Consider the following 23806-nt stretch of genomic DNA (forward strand, 5'->3'; position numbering starts at 1 on the left):
CCCTCCCTACCCTCCTTCGGATTCCGTGTCCTGAATGTGAGGAGCATTGTTTCCATCTGCTACTTGGTACAGCTGAGTTTGCAGGAGGAAGTGCAGAGCATCCTGGTTTCAAAATGATGCTCATGCAAACCTTCAGTCGCCAAACTAAGACAAGACATCCCTTAGAAAAATAGATCATCCCCTAAACATTTCTCCCAGTGAAATTAATTCCAGTGAAATTAATTTGCAGTTGAAAACACCCCAACAAATTTCAGTTATCATTGTAATCCCGTGGTCTTATGCCAGGTGGCAACAATTCCCACATGATATCGCATAAACATTCAGTTTCTTTCAGCTGCCATACTTGTACAAATGCTCTACTTACCCACAATGGAATTTTTGTCCATATCTGGAACAGAAGTCATGCTTGTTTTTGTTTTCACCACACTTTTCCCTTCCTCTTTACTTAGTAGAAACAAAAGTCACAGGACCTCCCCCCAAACAGAACAGTAAACAGCTGGTTTCCATCAGAAGATCATCACCGTACAGGTCGTAGATGTCACAAACATCGGTATCTTGTTTGCACACACTGCCCATTAAAGGATTGTAGTTGGGTTTTGCATGACCTTTGAATTTGGACTCCATAAGTGACAGTTAGTGGTCCCTACTGCTGAGCTTTAAACTCAACATCTTGTCATAGTTTTTTAAAGCAACTGAAAAGCTTTTGAAAACAATTTTGACCTTTACATAAGGGACAAACAAAGCAAAATGAGAATGTGTGTACAGATTGAACATACAACAAAACTATGATATAAGCCGAAATACACAATCACTTTAGAAATATCACACTTTAATAGGGCAGACACGTTCTATTTCCAGTAAAAACTAAAAATATTGCAAGGACTGTCAGTGTGCCCTAACACTGAGTCCCAAAGAAAGCACATGTCTGAGAACAACAGTTCTGCAAAGTAGGTGAAATAACGATGGATATACACAGAACATGACACCTGAATGCTTGCAAGTATCAGTTACCCTCACTGGTGAAACCACCATTTATAAGGGTGACATCATTTAATGCAGTCGTCAATTACAGAGACTCATCCAAAGAATTTCGTTTTAACGTAGCAACAACTGCTGCAGGCCTTTTAACTTAATTATGAATCCCACTTTTGAGAGGAGGAAATCATAAACAATTTCAAAATGTTGGAACACTGCTGATCGGGGTGGACAGGGAGAGGGAACAGAGTTCTGGTATGTACATTTGGTCCTTTCAAAGAGTCTATGGCTAGAAATTACAAGCAACAGAATGGAGCAAACGAAAGGACAATACATGTTCCAAGTCAGACCACTGATATGGAGGATCTTCAAACCATACACCAAACCTTTTCCTTGGGATATTCAGATGCCTAGGTGAACAGAGTCTTATAGGCTCAATGCAGATGAATAGTGGTGAGACCAACAGAAGATCGAACAGCCATTAACCTAACCTTAAAAAGGTGGCACTGTTTGAAAGCATGAGAAAAATAGAGCACATTTAAGCTCTCCAGCTTTGCATAACCACATGTGTAGGCACTGAGTACCCTAACTTAGGGTTGTATATGGAGAGGCAGAAACATTTCTTCAGTGGAGGGCATCGAGGTTCATGAAGAGACAGTCTTGGGAAGGCTTGAGGGGGAGAGAGAGTGGATATATAGGAGGGATAAATGGAAAATATACACGTAAATCAGTAGCGAGAGACATTTAACATTTCAGATCCAATATTTTTCTGAACATTCACTTCTGATGTTTCAGTTTAGTTAATGACTGCACAGGTTAAAACGAATCCAAGGATGGTCACTTTAGAGAACGAAGCTGCAGTTGGCAATTCAGCAGGTCATGTTGGAGAGCACTTGCTGGGGTCCCTTATGGGTCCCAGCAAGACTACTACCCTCATCCACCCCCTGCAGATGGGCCTCGACGTCCTGGTCTCCAGGCACACGTCCCTCCACCATCGCCCGTCAAGGGGTTGTATCCTGGAAGAAGTCAGATAAAGAACAATGTAATATAATGTAATGAAATGTAATATATTAGGCAGTTGACAACATTTACAAAATCCATTTGAGTCAGGATAATGTACACATTAATTTCTCTGCTTCCAACATCAACCATGTGATTTCCACAAACGTCCTAACTCCCTTGCCCCAAAAAACATTCTTTTTGATCACAAGTCTCATTATAAAATTAACATGAACTCAGTCAGCAGGTAGGAACTAACAGCCACTTAGCTAGCTACACTCTTACACAGACCACACAGGGAGTCACCAATTTTTCATTTTCTTACTCTGTACTTTTTTAATGTTTTTTTTTATCTAACACTTTTATGAAAGATAGAATACTGCATAATGGATTATAATATCTTGCACAAATAAAATATCAGAATGTGACAATAAAGGATATCCCAAACAGCCTCAATAACATGGCTATAAGAACAACATTTTAATCCTTTTATTTGACCTAAGAACACTTTGCACCCCTTATATCAAAACCGACATAATAAATATATAATGATCATAACTTTGACTCCATGACTGACTGCTCTGCTAGTAGTCTGAAATAGTATTTATCCAAAAAAGGCATTTGAAAATCATCATTTACCAATACCTAAATCAAATTTTAGATAAATTAAACACTAGCTCGCGTGATTTCTAAAATTGCAAATGCATGTAATCGCAAAAAGTACAATATTATAAATGTATCCGAACCTGTGCAAAACCCAAAAGCAGAAACCATTTGGCCCATACAGCTGCTAAATTCTACAGGAAAATGCAGTTTTGCTATATATAAAAAAATCTAAATAATTACTTAAAAATAATAAAGAATGAGACAAATGGGGGCTTCGGGACTCCACTCATATTCCTCTTTAAAGCCTAAGAAATCTCTATACAAAATAAAATAATAAAAAATCTACACCAATGGCAAGATGTCTTAAATCCAAACAACTGCACATCTCTTGCATCTTTTTCAAGCAAAGTTATCATTAAAACTAATAGTCGAAGTTTTAAGCATGATCAGATTGTATTAAGCTCAAGTAATTCAGTTAAACTTCTGTTAAGTTAAATTTGTGCAATGGTTAGTGCATCCAATACCACCAATTAGTGGCATGAGTGCTCATCTCACACTAACAATTTGAGTTCTAAGCCTTACTTGGCACAGATCTGTGAACGTGTACACCTCCTCCAACCCTGAACTCTAAAAGGCAAAAATATATTTTCCCACAACTGTGACTTCCCCCCAAGGTAAGTGAGGAAGAACTATAATTTGAAAAGTCACGAGCAGAGCAGTCCCTCTACCACTCTTAAAATAATTGTCCACATTTACTATCTTCCCCCACTAAGCTTCACTTCTTGTCCATCATCACTAACGGTTCTTCACCTTACTGGAGAGTAATCTCTCTCACCTGTAGAGCAAATACATTACTGTTCCCCAATGTTTCTACTCACCACTCCCTCGCAGTGATTTCTTGTCAGATTTTGGCTTCTGGGCCGAAGTGGACACGGAAGTGCTCGGGGCGGCTTCCAGCTATAAAAGAAAGTAAAGCACGTTTGTTAAACAGATTTCATGCTTGTTCCTCCCACAGCATCCAAATCACTATGCCAAAATAACAAGGGCTCAATGTCCCATTTTACGCATCAATCTTAAACTCTGGGTATCCCAAGTCCCCTGTGGAAAGTGACCCATCTGTTCGAAAACGTAAGTAAGTACATCCCAGTTTTCAAATGTTTATGCGAAAGCTCAGAGCAGCATGACATCTACAAAGGATCTCCACACCACCCAAAGAATGTCTACTTCTGTCCTCTACCTTTTGTCTGAGCAGAGAAACTTTGAGCTGAATCAGTAATGTCTGTAAGGAAAAAAGAATGATTAATCTACAACAGTATCACCTAGATCACTACATTTAGCCTTTTACATCATATTTCATAGTTGTAGATACTGCTGACATGATGCCTTCAAACTACTACGCAGTTTTTAAGAATGAGTTAGTAGGGAGTTGGTAGGTAACTTCAGAAGGAGGGGGAAGATGCAGGTCATCATCTGCCCTGTCTGCAGCTTCTGTATGCTACTCTGTACAGTTGGGAGAGCTCTTCCAAAGAGTGGGAACTGTCTCAAATATTGCTGGACAGGTGTAATTCACCAGACTAAATTGCTTCATCTTTTGGACTGGGTGACTAGTTTAGGGTTCTTCAAGCATAGGTCCCAGTCAGGAATATGATGAGAAACCAGCTTCTGCAGGTAGTCCTGCCCCCACAAAAGCTCTATAGATGGTGCATTCTATTATGAATAGGATTCTTTGCTACACTGAGTGCTTTTAAGGATAGGTGATGTTGTCAGACTGGATGACTGATTTTAGATCTCATCGAGTTTATGGGTCTGGTGAGCCTGAGCGTTTAATCTAAAAGGGCTCAAGATTATTATTAACAACATAAGTTCAAGACTGATGCCTTCTGGGACAATTGTCATCAATTTCAGAAAGGGGACACTAGCTTGACCCACACCCCACATTTTTCACTTTTTTTTACGAGGATGTTGATTGCCAATGTAATGCTCAGTTCTTGGTGCAATGCCGCATTTTAAACATTAATGTTTCTAAATTGGGCCACCACGAGTACTCAACCTTAATTGTGTATGTTAAACATGTAACACAAAATTTAATCAAAAGGTATGAGCAAGGCAGCTCTTTTCCCTTCAAACATTTCCAAAACCGTTCTCTAAAAATACTGTGCTGCCATACCCTACTTATGGGTGAATTCTATAAGAGGTCTGAAAGAACGAGTTACTTACCTTCGGTAACGACTTTTCTGGTGGATACATTAGCTACCTGTGGATTCCTCACCTCATGAATACTCCCATGGCGCCAGCATTCGACGGAAATCTTCTTACTAGTCTCTGCACGTCGACGAGGACGTCACTGTCTCGCACGCGACGCCGTCTGACGTCATACAGGCAATAAGAGGTCCTCGACGACGTGCAGACGTCAGTACCAATCATTTTTTTACGTGCATGAGAACAACCAGGCAATGCAATGAAAGAGCAAGGCAACATCCATTATATTGTAAAATACACCACATTGTATGAATAACTGTAAATCTTTTTATGTACATATATATATATATATATAAAACTCTCTCTTTTAAAATATATACACACACCAAGTATATACATAAAGATATATACACATATATATATACAAATATATTATATATATACATCTATTGCACCCTCAAGGACCAAGAGGAGCGCACTCAAGGATTACTTGGCAAGACCATAAAGGCAACGGGGAGGCGGGTGGGACCGTGAGGAATCCACAGGTAGCTAATGTATCCACCAGAAAAGTCGTTACCGAAGGTAAGTAACTCGTTCTTCTGATGGATACAACTACCTGTGGATTCCTCACCTCATGAATAGAGTCCCAAAGCAGTACCACGCCCGGCGGTGGGTGCCTAAATGGTCAAACCAAGAAATCCTGCAGCACTGACCGTGCAAAATGGCCGTCCCTTCTAACCTCAGAATCTAAACAGTAATGCTTTGCAAAAGTGTGAAGGGACGACCAAGTTGCGGCCTTGCAGATGTCGACCACAGGAACACCTCTGGCTAAGGCCGAAGTGGCCGACTTAGCTCTGGTGGAATGAGCTCTAATGCCCTCAGGAGGATCCTTCTTTGCCAAAGAGTAACATATTTTAATGCAAAGAACAACCCACCTGGATAGTGTTCTCTTGTGGACTGCCTTTCCTCTCCTCTTGCCCACGTATCCAATAAACAGCTGATCCTCCAGCCTGAAATCCCTTGTTCTATCGATAAAGAAGCTCAACGCTCTCTTTGGATCCAGACGGTGCAGTCTTTCTTCCTCTTTGGAAGGATGAGGCGGAGGATAGAACGTGGACAAAGTAATTGCCTGAGCCAAATGGAAGGGTGAAACAACCTTCGGGAGGAAAGCAGCCTTGGTCCTCAACACCACCTTATCCCCATAAAAAGTTGTATAAGGGGGTTTTACTGATAAGGCCTGCAACTCACTCACTCTCCTTGCTGATGTTATAGCTATCAGGAAGACTGTTTTTAAAACCAAATACCTCAAGGGGCAAGAATGCATAGGTTCAAAAGGGGACCCCATAAGGAAAGTCAGGACTAAGGACAAATCCCATTGCGGCATAACGAATGGCTTTGGAGGATATTGATTTAGAAGACCTTTCAAGAATCTGATAACAATAGGGGATTTAAATAAAGATGGTTGGTCTGGAAGACATATGAAGGCTGACAAGGCCGATAAATAACCTTTAATGGTAGCCACTGCACAACCTTTCTGCGCCAGAGATAGAGCAAAAGACAAAACGTCCGATAGATGAGCATGTAAGGGATCAATCTGCCTCTCTCCACACCACGCAACAAATTTAGACCACCTATTAGCGTAGATAGATTTAGTGGAGTGTCGCCTGGCCGCTAATATAACATCCACTACCTCAGGCGGGAGAGAGAAGGAACTCAGGTTGCCCCGTTCAATCTCCAGGCATGTAGGTGCAGACTCTGGAGGTTGGGGTGTAGAACCTGCCCCTGCGACTGCGAGAGGAGGTCTGCCCTGAAAGGGAGACGGAGCGGCGGGCACGTTGAGAGTTGGAGAAGATCGGAGTACCACACCCTCCTTGGCCAATCCGGAGCTATTAAGATTACTAGAGCCCGGTCTTGGCGAATCTTCCTCAATACTCGAGGAATCAAGGGTATGGGAGGAAACGCGTAAAACAACTGGCCGCACCAGGTCATTTGAAACGCGTCCCCCAACGCTTCCTGCATCGGATACTGAAGGCTGCAGAACAACGGACAATGCGCGTTCTCTCGAGTGGCGAACAGATCTACCCGAGGAAACCCCCACTTCTGGAAGATTAAACGGACTTGATCTGGATGGAGACGCCACTCGTGGTCTGCCGAGAAGTGGCGACTGAGACTGTCCGCACGCACGTTCAAAACTCCGGCCAGATGGTTTGCTATCAAGCAAATCCGATGGTCCTTTGCCCAGGACCATAGTCGAAGAGCTTCTCTGCAGAGAAGGTACGACCCCACTCCTCCCTGCTTGTTTATGTACCACATCGTGGTAGTATTGTCCGTTAGGACCTGTACCGACTGACCACAAAGGGAAGGGAGGAAGGCCTTGAGAGCCAGACGTACAGCCCGTAACTCTAACAGATTGATGTGAAAAATCTGTTCCTCTGGAGACCAAAGACCTTTGATCTCCAGATCCCCCAGATGAGCTCCCCACCCTAGAGTGGAAGCATCCGTTATGACTGTTGTCACTGGTGGCGACTGCTGGAACGGCTTTCCTTGTGAAAGATTGTTGCTTGCAATCCACCACTTCAAATCCACAGCAGCATCTCTGGAGATCTTGACAGTACCCTCTAGATCCCCTCTGTGTTGAGACCACTGCCTTCGGAGGCACCACTGAAGAGCCCTCATGTGCCAGCGAGCATGCGTGACCAACAGAATGCAGGAGGCAAAAAGACCGAGCAGACGAAGGACCTTGAGGACTGGAACTACCGCTCCATTTCGAAACATTGGAACCAAATCCTGAATATCTTGAATCCGCTGAGGCGGAGGAAAGGCCCGACCCAATGTTGTATCCAGTACTGCCCCTATGAACAGGAGGCGCTGAGAGGGCTCTAGGTGAGATTTGGGCTCGTTCACCGAAAAGCCCAGGTCGAACAACAACTGGGTTGTTGACTGCAGATGACGCAACACAAGCTCCGGGGACTTGGCTTTGATTAACCAATCGTCCAAGTAAGGGAATACTGCTATCCCCTTCCTTCTGAGCTCTGCCGCAACCACCGACATCACCTTCGTGAAGACTCGAGGTGCTGAAGTAAGACCAAACGGAAGGACCGCAAACTGGTAGTGTTGCGATCCCACCACAAACCGGAGATACTTCCTGTGTGACTTGAGTATCGGGATATGAAAGTAAGCATCCTGCAAGTCGACAGACACCATCCAGTCTTCCATGTTCAACGCCAAAAGCACCTGTGCTAGGGTCAGCATCTTGAACTTTTCCTGCTTGAGGAACCAATTCAAGATCCTCAGGTCCAGAATTGGTCTCAAACGACCATCCTTCTTGGGAATCAGGAAATACCTTGAGTAAACTCCTTGACCCCTTTCCTGCTCCGGGACCAACTCCACCGCGCCCTTTAAAAGGAGGACTTCTACCTCCTGTTCTAGCAACAGGAGGTGTTCTTGTGAACAATACGAAGGGCGGGGCGGGATGAGGGGCGGAAACTCCCGAAAGGGAAGGGTGTAGCCTTTTCCCACAACACTGAGAACCCAAGTGTCCGACGTACCAGTCTCCCATTTGGTGAGAAAATGCTGTAATCTTCCCCCTAGAGGAGAGGAGTGAGTGGGAAATGGTGGAAGCCTAAGGCTGCTTCCCCTGCTGCACCCCGCCAGAGGATGAGGAAGAGGCAGAGTGCTGCTGAGAAGCTCCCCTGGTGCGGACCCTACCCCTCCCCCTAAAAGATCTATAGGGATGGGAAGAGGCAGGTTGCTGATATCTTCCCCGAAAGGAAGAGGAGGAAGAGCCACGCCCAAATCCACGAAACCTCCTGAAGAATCTGGAAGAGGCCGTGGAAGAAGGAGCTTGGAGTCCCAGCGACTTAGCCGTGGCCCTGCTCTCCTTAAACCGTTCCAAGGCCGAATCAGCCTTAGCCCCAAACAGTTTGTCCCCATCAAACGGGAGATCCAACAATGTGGACTGTACATCTGTCGAAAAGCCCGAGTTACGGAGCCAGGCCTGTCTCCTTTCCACCACAGTTGTGCCCATTGCTCTGGCTACCGAGTCGGTGGTATCCAGTCCCGTCTGGATAATTTGGGTCGCAGCAGCCTGGGCATCAGAGACAAGATCCAAAAGACCCTGGGGAAGCTCTGTAAACGAAGAGGAGATGTCATCCATCAGAGCATGAATATACCTCCCCAGGATACAGGTTGCATTGGTGGCTTTTAATGCCAGACTGCAGGACGAAAAAATCTTCTTCGACTGCGCCTCCAGCTTTTTTGAGTCTCTGTCCCCAGGCACCGTCGGAAAAGAACCAGGCGCTGACTTGGACGAACAGGAGGCCTGCACAACCAAGCTCTCCGGCGTAGGGTGCCTAGATAGGAAACCAGGATCAGTTGGAGCCGTCCGATACCTCCTGGCCACGGCTCTGTGAACTGCTGGGGAAGATGCCGGCTTCTTCCACACCTCTAAAACCGGATCCAGCAGAGCGTCATTAAAAGGTAATAGAGGCTCCGCCGCGGCTGAGGCCGGATGCAACACCTCTGTCAAAAGGTTTTGTTTCGCCTCCACCACCGGCAAAGGCAGGTCCAAAAAACTAGCTGCCTTCCGTACCACTGTATGAAAGGAAGCAGCTTCCTCGGTATATTCCCCCGGGGACGAAAGGTCCCACTCAGGGGAAGTGTCCAGCCCACTGGCCGACTCCAGTCCACGCAGCCCATCACCCGAGTCCTCTAGCTCTCCTTCCTCTAGAGCTCGTTGGTACTCCTGCTCCTCTAGTACCCGGAGAGCACGCCTCCTTGAATGCAGTCGTTGCTCAATCCGCGGAGTCGACAATACCTCCGCCGAAGTCGGAGATCGGCGCCGATCTTCCGAAGCCACCGACGCCGCATCCGGCGCCACAGGTAACTTCGGCGCCGACTGAAGAGCAGATGAAACGGATGGACCCACCGGAGTCACAGGCCGAAATCTCGACGTCGACGGGATGGGAATCCCTGGGGCCAATCCCTCCGAAGCCATCGGAGCGGCCACCGGCGCCGACACTGGCGCCGAGCCCACGTTCCCAAACGGGAGAAAGGGCATAAAGGGTGCCGGCCGAAGAGGCGCAGGATCACCCAAAGAAAAGGCCAAAGGCCCAGCCGGAGCACCCCCTGGAGCCATCTGCTGGAAGATGGCATACATCGCATTCAAGAATGCGGAACTATCGGCTCCAGGGGTGGGAAAAGCCGGATACTGGGGTGCCTGACTCTGAGGCGACCCCGACGCCGGCCTCGGCGTCTGCGCCGGAGAAAACACTTGAGGCTCCAATACCTCAATCACCGACGCCTGTCCAGGCGAAGTTGGAGACGCCGGAGAGAGCAACGGCGTCGAAGGATGCGGCGTCACCGTGGGGCTGATCTCCCATGTCCTCCGGCGCCGATCCGGAGACCTGGAACGAGCCTCCCTTGAATGACGCCAAGATTCTCTACGGCGCCGGGAGTCTCGATGACGCCGATGTTTTGGAGAAGACTTTTTCTTATGATGCTTCTCCTTTGACTTGGCCATAAACAGCTTCGCCTCGCGTTCTTTAAGGGCCTTCGGATTCATGTGCTGACACGAATCACAAGTCGAGACGTCGTGGTCGGAGCTCAAACACCAAAGGCAATCGGAATGAGGATCCGTCACCGACATCTTGCCTCCACACTCACGACAAGGCTTAAATCCAGACTTTCTCTGCGACATTATTTCCACAGAGAAAGAGTACGCAGCAAGATATACACTGTAACCGCAAGAGTAACAGTTGCTCCCTCGAAGATAACCGTTTCGAATGCACGGAAAAAAGGGAACTGACGTCTGCACGTCGTCGAGGACCTCTTATTGCCTGTATGACGTCAGACGGCGTCGCGTGCGAGACAGTGACGTCCTCGTCGACGTGCAGAGACTAGTAAGAAGATTTCCGTCGAATGCTGGCGCCATGGGAGTATTCATGAGGTGAGGAATCCACAGGTAGTTGTATCCATCAGAAACATCTTATATGAAACCATTACTACAGAAGGAAGGTCTTGACCAGACTGATCCAAGGAACTACAGACTGATATCTGTAGACTCCTATGAAAGTAGGAACGTAGAATTCTCCCAGATCTTAATCTTCATCAAACAAGAGAGTACGATTATAGAGAAGAAGTAATCAATGAGCATTAATTTTCATCGCGTCTTTTGACAATCGTGGAGTTTTCCCTCAACTCCTACTTAATATATTACACAATCAACTCCAATCACAAAGACTATATGACCCAAGGATCAAGCGCACTGATATTGATAACAGATCTCAAACTGCCTCCTTTCAACTGTATGCCTGTCGATTAAGCAGCCCAGAGAACTTAACAATTACACCTTTTCCAATCTCCTGAAGTCTTTTAAATGTGCCCAATACATTTATGTCAACAACACACTCATCTTAAAACTGGAACAACCGCCGAAAACCAACATATAAAGACTTATCAAATGCTAAGAGAATCAATTCAAACTTAACTCATCTAAAACTGAAATACTCTCCTGTGGATTTTGGCAAAAGAATAACCTTATATCCTCTGGAAATGGCACAACCTTCAAGCACATTGACTGAAGTGAAAGCCCTTTACATGATCATAGACCCCACTCCCTTACTTCAACACCAAGCCACCAAATTAACAAGAGACTCATTCTATACGACGAGAATACTACAAAAACGCTTCCCCCTAAACCTAAAGTCTTCACACAGGATGCAGACAACACTAGCCCTTATAAGGTCACATTTGAATCATGCAAAAGGGCTCTAGGTCGGACTCATCAGAAAATCACTGTGCTACAAATAATGGCAAAGGGAATGGTACCAAACTATGGCAAATGAACAGCACATCAAACAACTGAAAAACATCTCAGCAGGGGTTATCGGGATACACTGCCATGCCCCTGGCAAATGAGCAAACCGTGAGTATTTAGTGTTCTTTAATATAGGAAGAATTTTCGAAAACTCAGTTTCCTGCAAAGGTGATGCATCAACACTACATCTATATCACCACAGAGCTGGAAAACCTGTTCAACATGATCAATAGGGAGAACTAGATCTACCCACCACTGTAAGTCAATCAAAATTGAAGAAACACTTTTAAGGGTGTGGAATTTTATAAAATATCTGTTTGTCCAAGGGATAAAATGCTTCAAAAATGTACTTGTCCTGTACAAAATCCAACCATCCCTGTTTATGCAAACTGGTGCTGTGACAAATTATGGCAAAGTTCTTACTTTATCAGAGCTCTGATAATAGCCTCTCTAACTAGGACAGGGCTGATATTAGATGAGGGTTTGGAATCTAGCCAGGCTCTTGCTTTGCCACATTTATACACCTTAATATGCAGGGACTAGACAAGGCAGTAGTTTTAGAGTTGAAATGCCCTGTGATTTCGTGCATACCCACATACTCACATGTTTAAGAATGTACAGCAACGTTCGCTAATCTGCTCCCATACTGCAAACGTTTGGAAAGTTACTACTGACAGGGACAGGAGTAAAGCTCCAGCATGAGGCAAAAGGGAGTGTAGAGTAAGTGAATTTGCAGTTGCTCAGCAGATTTTCGCATCAGCAAACATAGATTTGAGAGTATTAAACTGACAAGAACTTGTTAGAATTACGGTTTCCAGGTCTACATCTGTAGACTCCTTCGAATCCCTTTAACTCATAAATCTGCATCAATGTAAGGATATATACCCAAGGTGCCCTTCTGTAACTTTCTTCAAGAATGCAGCCTTTAATTTACTTTCATTTTACCTAGACAGCTTATACACCAATTGCAATTCTTTGTGCAACTTTCATTTTGTGAACAAATCACGAATCTCGCTTTCATGCTTCTGAGTCTAGTCGCACATAATCAGAGAACAATATCAGGAGCATCAAATTGTTAAACTCTGCAAACGTATATATGTTTTTATACTGGATCCACTGTTAGGTTTGCAAGCTCAGTTCTCTGCATTATAACAAGTGCTCACCCTAGTAGCAAAGACTTTTAATTAATGAATCATATATACATGTTTGAACACATTGTACAAATGGATATAACTATTAACTTAGGGGTAGACAATACTCTTTTACAGATCCGTACTGTGATACTGTAATCTGGCAGTCAAAGGGTTTGTGCTTGGGGTTTGGGCAGACATGTCCAGTGGCCAAATAAACATGAAAACTGGTTTTCCAAGACCTCAAACAACATGCTCTGGGTATCAGGCAGTAGGATTTCCACATCCTTACTTTTTAGATTGGTGTGTACAGACAATAATGAGAGCACAAGTGACGGAATCAGAGCTGCTGTGGCCAGTGCTGACCAGATGTCTCAAGAAGCAGCTAGAGTCTCTGCCACATGCATTCAAAAAGCATAATGGCTAAGCGGAGGTAAGGTCTCCACATGCAATAACTGCACCGTAAGATAAGCAAGCACAAAGACGAAGTCCATCCAAGCGTGGTTTCCATTTAAACTGTGTAATGATGCGTGAGGAGAACATGAGAGATACTTCAATACATTCAGGGAACAGACAAACCTACACTTTTAAAAAAGTAGACTGGCTTATAGAAAGATTAGTAACCTCAGCAATCTCTTTAGGCTCATAGTAGAGCGGTCTCAGAACAGAGCGGTCCTTTATGTATTTTTTACTGCTAGACAAATACCTGATCAGAATTCGAGGGCGGGAGGTGAGAAATAAAAATAAATTTGGTCAAGTATTTCTCAACTCACTCATCTCAAGCCAAGAGCATACTGAGTTTGCCCCTCTTAAGTGTGAGACAGAGAAACCCCCAATACTCTTAATATTCTAAGGACAGTGAATTTAGGGTAGAGTGTAAACAAATTCTGTATCAATGAGAAGTAGCAGGTTTAGTCCTTTGTACTGTGCACAGTGCAAACAAAACAGACTAAAGTGATACAGCAGAACTATCACACCACACCAGCTAGAATGCTAGGTGGCATTTTAATGGAGTAGAGCAGTCTTTCAAGAACAGTGAAAGACATTCAAAGATGTAACCTGAACTGCAGACATTTTCTTTCATGCACACAGAAAAAAAATCCATTCTCATTTACCCATACCATTTTATTGCAAACTCTCCTAGCAACAAAGTAGGCCAAAACTAAGAATGAGGGGCTCTAAGGGTACACAGAGCACTGTACAAAGGTCAGACCAGTGCCTCCAAAGGTATGAAGAACAAAGACATATGTGGAAACATCAACCTCTGCAAAAACACTAGTTCTATGAAATCATGCACATGTGAAATGATGCAAGGCAGAAGGAATTTAATATGATCAAACTTAATAATAAACGGACAGAGATGGAGAAACAGAAAATTGTCTGGTTATCCTGATAAGCAGTGCCATATGACACTCTGGATGAACTAATTTCTGATCTCACAGGCTCAAGCCGTATAATGCAACCATCACTGGGGTGTGTGAAAAAGCATAGTAAATGGATCGCTCCTGCGCAACCCACGAGACTCCCTATCAACCAAATAACCAGGCAGGAAATGCAGGCTGAAATCAAGGGAGACAGTTTAGTTAATTAAAACACGACATTTCCACCAAGACCGACATGGTGGCACTATAGCTGAGGGCACAGTCAGAATTCAGAGACGAGCTTCCCATATCATATGGAAGCGCATGTTCTAATAAGGCAGGATACTTTTTCACTCAGTAATGAATGGAACATTCTGAGAAAGCTTAAGCTTCATTGACGTTTTCCCAGTTGTCAGAAAACGTACATGTAGCTTACAGGAGTCGTCTGTTTGCAAAGAGTGGTGCTTCATAAAGATCTAAGAACAACGTGTTGAGCTTTACTATGCAATGCCTCACATTCCACACCTTCATGAGTCATCGGTGTCACAAGAAACCTTTTATTGACATTAAGCATGAGAAGGATAGGGCTGTGGGTTGCTGTGTAAATATGTACAAATGGATAATCATCAACCCACTTTCCTATAAGTCACAATTCTGTCACAATTATTATATGAATTTTTCATTTTATAGTTATAAGCCTAGTAATGGGTTGACTTAACTGGAGAATGCTCCTGTGGTGGGAAGGAGATCAAAGCACCAAGTACCGGTCTGCTCAAATCTCAAATGGAGTATGGGAGAGAGAGAGAGATCCCTATGTGTAGATCTTTGCTCTTATTTTAAAGTCTTGATAGGTGGATGTGAGATCTCGTTCTCACTCACCAAGTGCCTCCTGTCGACCTGGCTATTTTAGTCTGATTGTCCATTTCACAAATTATGCCTCCATGTAGGTCTGCTCTTTAGAATTTCAATCAAACTGTCACTTTCCCATAGATAGGAGATAAGCCTATGTGCTAATGTATAGTCAGTGGAATGTGGTGTTCATACAAGTAAAATTGGATACCTTCGTGACCCCAGTGAGCCCATGTCTGGCTGTAGGGCCACTGTGGCTAGTTTCTCAGCTGTGCACTGCTTCCTAGTTTGGATTGATGGTGTATGTGTATGGTATGAAATTTAAGTGTGTGTGCCATTCTTCACAATGTCACACTGTTTAAATAACTGTGTTCTATCAGTAACCACTCCAAATTGCTACTACCTTCCCTCTCACAGTTTATACAAGCATGGGCAAAGCCAATAGGTGTCGCCTTTGCAAGACTTTGAGCTACTGGCGTTGTAAACGACAATGCCTTTTACCCGTGTGTTATGGAGTGGATGTATGCAGCGTGGAGTGGAATTATGTGGGTTGAATTAGAATTGTTAGTTGTGGAATTGTGTGTTGTGGATTTATAAAATGGAATTATGTGGCATGGTGTGCTCTTGGATTATGGGATAGTAATTATGTGGTATTGAATGTACTGGAATTACGTGGAGTGGGACTGTGCGTCATGGAGTGTAATTATGTGCAATAGTGGGTTTGTGGTGTGGATTGGATGTATGTGGTGTGTTGTGCAATTGTGTTGTTGGGTTGAACTATGTGGTGTTGTGTTAATTATGTGGTGAGGAATGGCATGTGTGGAGATGAACTGTGTAGCATGGAACTGTGTTGTTTTGAGTGAAATTATGTTAATTGGATTTATGTGACATGGTGTGGAGTGTATTTATGTGATTTGTTGTTATGTGGCATAAAGTGGTTTTATCTGGGGTGTTTTTATGTGTTACTGAGTAGAGTGTAATTGTGTGGAGTTGAATCACGTTGTGTTGAGTGGTATTTTGTGGAGTGTAATTTTGTTGGGTGGTGATGAATTGTGTAGCAAAACCAATAGGTCTTGCCTTTCGGACATTATAAGTATGTAGCCATGCAGCACATTATCCTGGGTGCTGTGCTGCCAGGGACTGACGAGCTAAACAATTACTACACACTGGAGAGGAGAGAGAGGGGGCTAGGCAGGGGTGAGGGGAGACAGAAAGAGAGGGGGAGCGAGAGAAAGAGAGATCTTGATTTAGATTTATTCAGTTCTATTTCAATGTAGCAGTCTCTGGGGAGCTTCCGAGTCCTCACATAAAACAAGTTTTATAAATGAACGCAACATTTTATAAAGAAATAAAAAACACATTGTCGCACTGGCACAGGCAGAGGGCTGGGACAGAGCTTGTCTGCTTGGCAACCGGCAAGAAGGTACTAGCTGGCTTTGGGAGTAGCTGGCATCGCTATGGTTGAGCCGTGGGACTTCAAAACAAACAAACAGATAAATGTTTCCAAGGGCGTTCATGAACAAATTACAATGCTTCAGAGTGAAAAAGGCTGAAAACAGCGCAAACACTGGATACTTACATTTAATCAAGATAGTAATGTGCTCACCTGTAAGTTATTCCAAACCCGTGCTTGATAAAATGGTACAGAATGTGTATCTTTCAAAACAAAGAGCTTGAGGTGTCACTTATTAATTGCCAAATATTTCCAGTCCCTTTGAATCATTTCTATGTATCCCCGTTTAAAAGTAAAGCCTGTTCATTGTCCGGTGAAAAGTAAAGTAAATACCCTAATCTAGGGTGCTTTTATGGTATTGTGACACGTGGTTTGTTCTGTGTACCTTGATATGTCAACATTTGTGCACTGTCGATCTGTCCATAGTTAACCCCTTCCCCACCAAGGATGTAGTGGTTACGTCCGGTGGCGCGGCACTGAGGCGCCACAGACGAAACCACTACGTCCTAGTATAGGCCCTTAGAGAAAGTGCTGGCGTTCCCCCCCCCCCCTCCCCCCCCCCCCCGCCAAGGGAATTCCACCCACCCCCCAGGGCAGGGCTGGAAGGGGAAATGCTTCCCCTTCCACCCCCGAATCCCCCCAGTGACGTCTGATGACGTCAGCACGCAATCGCGTACTGACCTCCTCAGAGGTCACATCCAGCGTGATGCAGAAGACAAATCCTCAGCATTTCTCTTCCACTCTAGAGGAGGGGGCCGGCGGAGGCATGAAAGGAAAGGAAAGGCCTTTCCCTTCCTTTCATGTCTCTGCAAGCATTTCTTCTGCCCGATCGCAATGAAATCGGGCAGCAGAAATGCCCACTAGACACCAGGGAATTTTTTTGGGTGATACTTACACATAAGGGGAGAGGCCAAATAATTTTTCGGACATTTCTTATTATAATTAGGCCGATTTGCCCCGGGGGGCAGAAAACCCCTAAACACCGGGGATAATTTTTTTTGGTTATTTATTTATTTATTTTTAGATGTGGGGAGCGACCCTTTAGGCAAATTATTTTTAGGCCATTTCTGACCCCCCCCATCCCCCTGCCCCCCGGGCAGATCGGCCTAATATAATTAGTCTGAAACCACTAGACACCAGGGATTTTTTTTATACTTACGCATAAGGGGAGCGGCCCCTTGGGCAAGGGCCACTCCCCAGGGGGCCAAATTATTTTTAGGCCATTTCTGCCTCCACTGGGGGCAGATCAGCCTAATATTATTAGGGCGATCTGCCCCCGGGGGGGGGGGCAGAAAACCCCTAGACACCATGGATATATATATATTTTTTATTTAATTTATGTTTTTATGTATGGGGAGCGACCCCTTAGGCAACGGTTGCTCCCCTAGGGGGCAAATTATATTTAGGCCATTTCTTGGGGGCAGATTGGCTTATTTTTGTTAGGCCAATCTGCCTCCAAAGGGGGAGAAACCACTAGGCACCGGGGATTTTTTTTCTGTGCGAATTTCACGCAAGGGGAGCGACCTCTTAGGCAAAGGTCGCTCCCCTGGGAGGGAAAATTTATTTTAGGCCATTTCTGCTCCCCTTGGGGGAAGATCAGCCTATTTCTATTGGGGCGATCTGCTGGGGGGGGGGGTTTGGGGGGGATGGGGGGGTTAGAAACCGCTTAGGCACCAGGGATTGGTGTGTGTGTGTGTGTATCTGTGTGCTTTGTTTGGGGGGGGTAGAACCCTTGGGCAGGGGTCGCTCCCCATGGGGGCACATCACTGCTGGTCATATCTGATTGGCCTATTTTTGGAAGGCCCATCTGCCCCCAAGGGGGGCAGAAAACCCACCAGAGACCAGGGAAGATTTATTTTTCAAAATAAGAGGGTGGGTGAATGGCCATACCCCCATCCGAAATAAATGGGGCCAAAGTTGTTCTGCCCAAAAGTGGGTAGATTGGGCAATTACCCCTGATCCACACCTGGGGGTGGGGATGACAAAAAGTCTATTAGATGCCAGGGAATTAAAAAAAAAATAGTGGGGTGGATGCTACCAACCAGTATGGGCCTGGTTATGCCCCCACCCCAACTGAAGGGGGTAACAGTCTTTCAGCTCTCCCCCCGCACACTAAAACATCTTATCCCACGGCAAGCAAGACAGCATTTGATTATTTTGGGTTTTGGTTTTACATTTGGGACATGAGAGCTTGGCTAACTCTCAAAATCGTCCCACTTGGAATGGTGAGGGCTGCACTTTTTGGACTTTGGGATGCAGCCATGTAGAAAAACCCACAAGACCTAGACACATCTGAAAACTAAACATCTGGGTGATTCCAGGGTGGTGTGCTTCACATGCACCCCGCACCATTTTCTTACCAACAATACCCTGAAAACCTCCAACTTTGCTGGATCACACACATTTTTCCCACATTTTTGTGATGGAACCTTCCAGAATCTGCAGGAATCCACAAAATTCCCACCACCCAGCATTGTCTCATCTATACCGATAAAAATTCTGCTGCACTTGTCAGCCTAAAAATGTTTTTTTCCAAACTGCCCTTTTGGACCCGCTTTGGTTCCCCCTCAATAAGAGACTGTGTAAAAAAGACATCTATTTGAGAAATGCCCTGTAAGTCACATGCTAGTATGGTCACCCCGGAATTCAGAGATGTTCAAATAACCACTGCTCCTCAACACCTTATCTTGTGCCCTTTTTGGAAATACAAAGGTTTTCTTGATAGCTATTTTTCACTCTTTATATCTCAGCAAATGAATTGCTGTATACCCAGTATAGAATGAAAACGCACTGCAGGGTGCAGCTCATTTATTGGCTCTGGGTACTTAGGGTTCTTGATGAACCTACAAGCCCTATATATCCCCGCAACCAGAAGAGTCCAGCAGACGTAACGGTATATTGCTTTAAAAAATCTGACATTGCAGGAAAAAGTTACAGAGTAAAACGTAGAGAAAAATTGCTGAATTTTTCACCTCAATTTCAATATTTTGTTTTTTCAGTTGTTATTTTCTGTAGGAAACCCTTGTAGGATCTACACAAATTACCCCTTGCTGAATTCAGATTTTTGTCTACTTTTCAGAAATGTTGCGGTTTCTGGGATCCAGCATTGGTTTCATGCCCATTTCTGTCACTGACTGGAAGGAGGCTGAAAGCACAAAAAATCGTAAAAATGGGGTATGTCCCAGTAAAATGCCAAAATTGTGTTGAAAAATTGGGTTTTCTGATTCAAGTCTGCCTGTTCCTGAAAGCTAGGAAGCTGGTGATTTTAGCACCGCAAACCCTTTGTTGATGCCATTTTCAGGGAAAAAAACACAAGCCTTCTTCTGCAGCCCCCTTTTCCCATTTTTTTGAAAAAAACAAAATTTTCACTGTATTTTGGCTAATTTCTTGGCCTCCTTCTGGGGAACCCACAAAGTCTGGGTACCTCTAGAATCCCTAGGATGTTGGAAAAAAAAGGACGCAAATTTGGCGTGGGTAGCTTATGTGAACAAAAAGTTATGAGGGCCTAAGCGTGAACTGCCCCAAATAGCCAAAAAAAGGCTTGGCACCTGAGGGGGGAAAAGGCCTGGCAGCGAAGGGGTTAAAGGTCTCACACTGTGTAGTGCCCTACTGCAGTCAGGTAACGGGCTGGAGACAGAAGGACGAAGTAGGAACGACAATACTCTCATATTTCGTTTTAGTACTTTTGACAGTAACGGGTGTTGAAATAGTTTGATACACCTCTGTTTTACCAGTTAGGGGTCCAGCATTTGTCAGGTGTCTGGGGCTGATGGGGGGGGGGGGGGGGTGCTGGACACACTCTAGGATGCAAATACTTCATTGTCCAGATACACACAAGCACACATGAGCCCGTTCCAGTCCGTTATGTGCAGGGCCTGCCTTGTCTGGGTATGTTCGTACTGATACAAATGTGCAACTGCTTCTCTATTAGAGGGGCAGGCCTCTTTTACTGCCAAATGGTGCCTCAATCTTTATATTGTGCTGATGGGTTATAAGGAGCCAATATTCAGTGTGAGGTGCGTGGAATAATGCCAGTTAACTAGTATATATGCTAAAAAATAATATGTCTCTGCAGCCAGCAGACTTGGCCAGGACAGAGGAAGTGTTGTGTGATTCATGGCGGGAGCTGAGAGGGTGGGAGCAAGGGGTGTGCGAGGAGCAATTTTATGGGTGATTAATAACTGCGGCATACGGAAAGCCTATGAGTTATTCCTCTGACCCAGAACGAAAAACACTTCCGTGCGCTGCTGCCTTTCCCAAGGCTGCTGCCTCCACTGAAAAGAAAAACCTGAGATTTTTTTTTTTTTTTTATAAATAACATTGTGGAGCTCCCTGGTGCTCCACTAGAAATATTTTCGTAAAAAACGGAAAATGAGCAATAAGGTGTGACATTGGGGGTCTTTAACACTACATCCACCCCTGTGTTTCTATCAAATGCTTGTTGGCGTCAAATCGCAGTAGAATTGTGCTTTATGCATGGATGCACCAAACTAACGTTATATTTTTGTTAGGCTGACTGTGAAATTTGGTAAACATTTCTTTTTCGAAGGGCATATTATAACAAATATGATCTACTTTGGGTTGTCGATTCATTGCGTACTATGTGATAGTCTGAAAATGCAGATTCTATTTAATCCAGTTCTAATGTATGTGTAATAAAAAAAAAAAAAGATGCAAAAGGTTTGTGGGGCACAAAGCCACAAAAGCGTGGTTTAATTCAGAGATAAAGTAAGGAGTGAATATCCTAGACTCACGCTTACAAAATATGTTTTGAAAATATCACTTTTGAGATTGTTTTTATTTCTGTCGTCCTATCTTCACATTTATGAAAACAACTGCACATTTTCAAGCAGGCCTCCGGGGATCACTGGGGCACTAGAGACTGAATCACTGTCTCCGGAATCTCAGTTTAAACGATGTGAGTTAAATAAATAAAGGGAGAGGATGTGTAATGCCATACTCCGTGGACAGACGTGCACTTCATGCACTAGGATGTGTTATGCCTAACCCCTGCCCCCGCCAGCCAGGGGCATTGGCGAACCTTCCATAGAGACAAGACTGCAACAGCCTTTTACAGAGACAAGACTGCTGGATGTCTTGTGTCGAGGGCTCTGCAACAGATTGCAGTGTTTACTCTGTGCTAGATTGATAGCACGCGCTGGGTGCCCTTGGGCAAATGTGAGGAGACAAGAACAATCTTTACAGGCCTGGTTATGGGGATGCTGCATTCCTCAGACTGTAGACAGCACTGGGAGATTAGGTGAACTCATTGGAAACAGTAGCACCTGCAGGAGTCAAAGAATAAAGTAGTCCCACAAAACACCAGATGAACAGACAAAGCGCAAGGATACAGTAGTTGGCAGGTGCTCCATGGGAGGGACAAAGAGGAAGCTTTGATCACTAGCAAGCAAGGATTTTTAAAGGACACTGAAACAAACAAATGCAAGCAGTGGGTGGGGATTACCTCACAAAGAAGTAAACTAAAGTATACACATGGTTGTACGCTTACGCTTGACCCAATAACAATGTTCTTACAGGGAGTTAACTGGGAGTAGGGATTCTTTATTTTGGATCCAAAAATTTATACAACACAAATCCTTAAAAACCCTTGGTTCCAGGTATGCTATGGTTACAATACAAATACAGGCCACAGATATTAACCAATTACGGGGGAACTACATATATCTCCCTAGTGCATGCTGACCTTACACATGATGTCACAGAGGACGATGTGAATTACCTCATCATTGGCATCAAATTTCCCACCACCACTGACATCAATAAGACACTGAAGCCGTTCAAGGACATTGCTCTAGAGAGTGTATTCAGGCAAATGCTGAAAGTACCAGAAGGCTGTGGCGCAGGAACTGTGTCTCATCCAGGGTATGTGATGAGTAACAGTAAACAACAGTTGAGCTTGTGAGCTTACGATCTCCATAGACCATGGCCAGTACACTCAAGGCAAAGGGCCTGCACCACATTCAACCAAACACATGCTTTCAATTTCTGTCCGCAAGTTCTCCAATTCACAAACGGTTCAAGAATACAACAATCCAAAAATGAAATAAAGAGTTCCTGCCCAGTACCTTCCTGGAACAAACATATCTCAAAAACTGCAATAGATTTACACCAAACTAAAATACCAACTCTGAATAAAGTTATTTTTTATGTCATGTTTAGGGTAATCCCATTCAACAGATTTTACTATTGGAGCAACATTCATATGGACCACGGTTTGGGAAATGGCATTCCCAACAACACTGAAAAAGTCTAAGCTACCCAGCCTTCCCAATGAAATATTATTTTTGAAATTAAGAATTTCAGTGGAACTGGCAAATGTACACATTCAATAAATAAAAACGTTATTAGCAAAACAAAAAGTCCCTGTGGTAGATAGAGCAGCAGTGAAAAACTGGTGTTCTTCTCATTTCAAAGTACTTCCATTTTGTAGCAGTAAGGAAACTGAAGCATGAAGCGATTTGCCAGGATCATAAATTGCAGTCCAGAAGGAAAATCTGGTTTAGTGGTTAAGTTGCTGACTAAGTAAGAGGAAGACATGAGTCCCATACCAATTTTCTTCAATTAACAAATAAATATAACAGTTTTCCAGAACCGACCTGCCAGAGACTTGTTAAATGATGTATAATATGTCCAGGTTTTGTGCCAGGAAGACAGAAATAGTAGTAACTTGCATACACCAGCATTTTCAAATGCCTGTAGAAGATTATGAACAAGGATAGTCTATAGTTTTACTGGAAATAGCACAGGAAAGGAGTGGTACAAGCATATACCGAAAGTGGAAGAGAGCGATTAAAAGGAAAATGTCACTTACCCAGTGTACATCTGTTTGTGGCATTAGTCGCTGCAGATTCACATGTTGTGCATAGTCCGCCGTCTGGTGTTGGGTCGGAGTGTTACAAGTTGTTTTTGTTCGAAGAAGTCTTTTCGAGTCCCGAGACCGAGGGACTCCTCTTCCTTTGTTCCATTGCGCATGGGCATCGACTCCATGTTAGATTGTTTTCCCCGCAGAGGGTGAGGTAGGAGTTGTGTATGTTAGTAATAGTGCCCATGCAATGGAATGAATAAGTATGTACCAACTAAGGTTTAAGTAATATATTTACAAATGTACAAATGTTGAAGATAACTTTCAAACGGCTACAGGCTCCCGGGGAGGCGGGTGGGCACATGTGAATCTGCAGCGACTAATGCCACGAACAGATGTACACTGGGTAAGTGACATTTTCCGTTCGGTGGCATGTGTAGCTGCAGATACACATGTTGTGCATAGACTAGTAAGCAGTTATCTCCCCAAAAGCGGTGGCTCAGCCTGTAGGAGTGGAAGTAGTCTGAAATAAAGTTCTTAGTACGGCTTGACCTACTGTGGCTTGTTGTGCGGATAGCACGTCTACACAGTAGT

At 44.3% G+C, this 23806-nt stretch overlaps 1 protein-coding gene across 1 annotated transcript in view; it reads right to left on the reverse strand.

The window, feature by feature from the left end:
* Positions 1–808: 808 nt before the first annotated feature.
* SELENOS (selenoprotein S) overlaps positions 809–23806 on the reverse strand; it is an 80689-nt gene continuing 57691 nt past the window's right edge. The window contains exons 5-6 of the mRNA XM_069222806.1: positions 3459–3537; positions 809–1991 (exon numbers count right to left, since the gene is read on the reverse strand). Coding sequence (XP_069078907.1) covers positions 1909–1991; positions 3459–3537 — 162 coding nt within the window. The 3' untranslated portion in view covers positions 809–1908. The remainder of the gene's footprint in view (positions 1992–3458; positions 3538–23806) is intronic.

Source organism: Pleurodeles waltl, chromosome 3_1, assembly GCF_031143425.1.
Source record: "Pleurodeles waltl isolate 20211129_DDA chromosome 3_1, aPleWal1.hap1.20221129, whole genome shotgun sequence".
NCBI classification, from domain to species: domain Eukaryota; kingdom Metazoa; phylum Chordata; class Amphibia; order Caudata; family Salamandridae; genus Pleurodeles; species Pleurodeles waltl.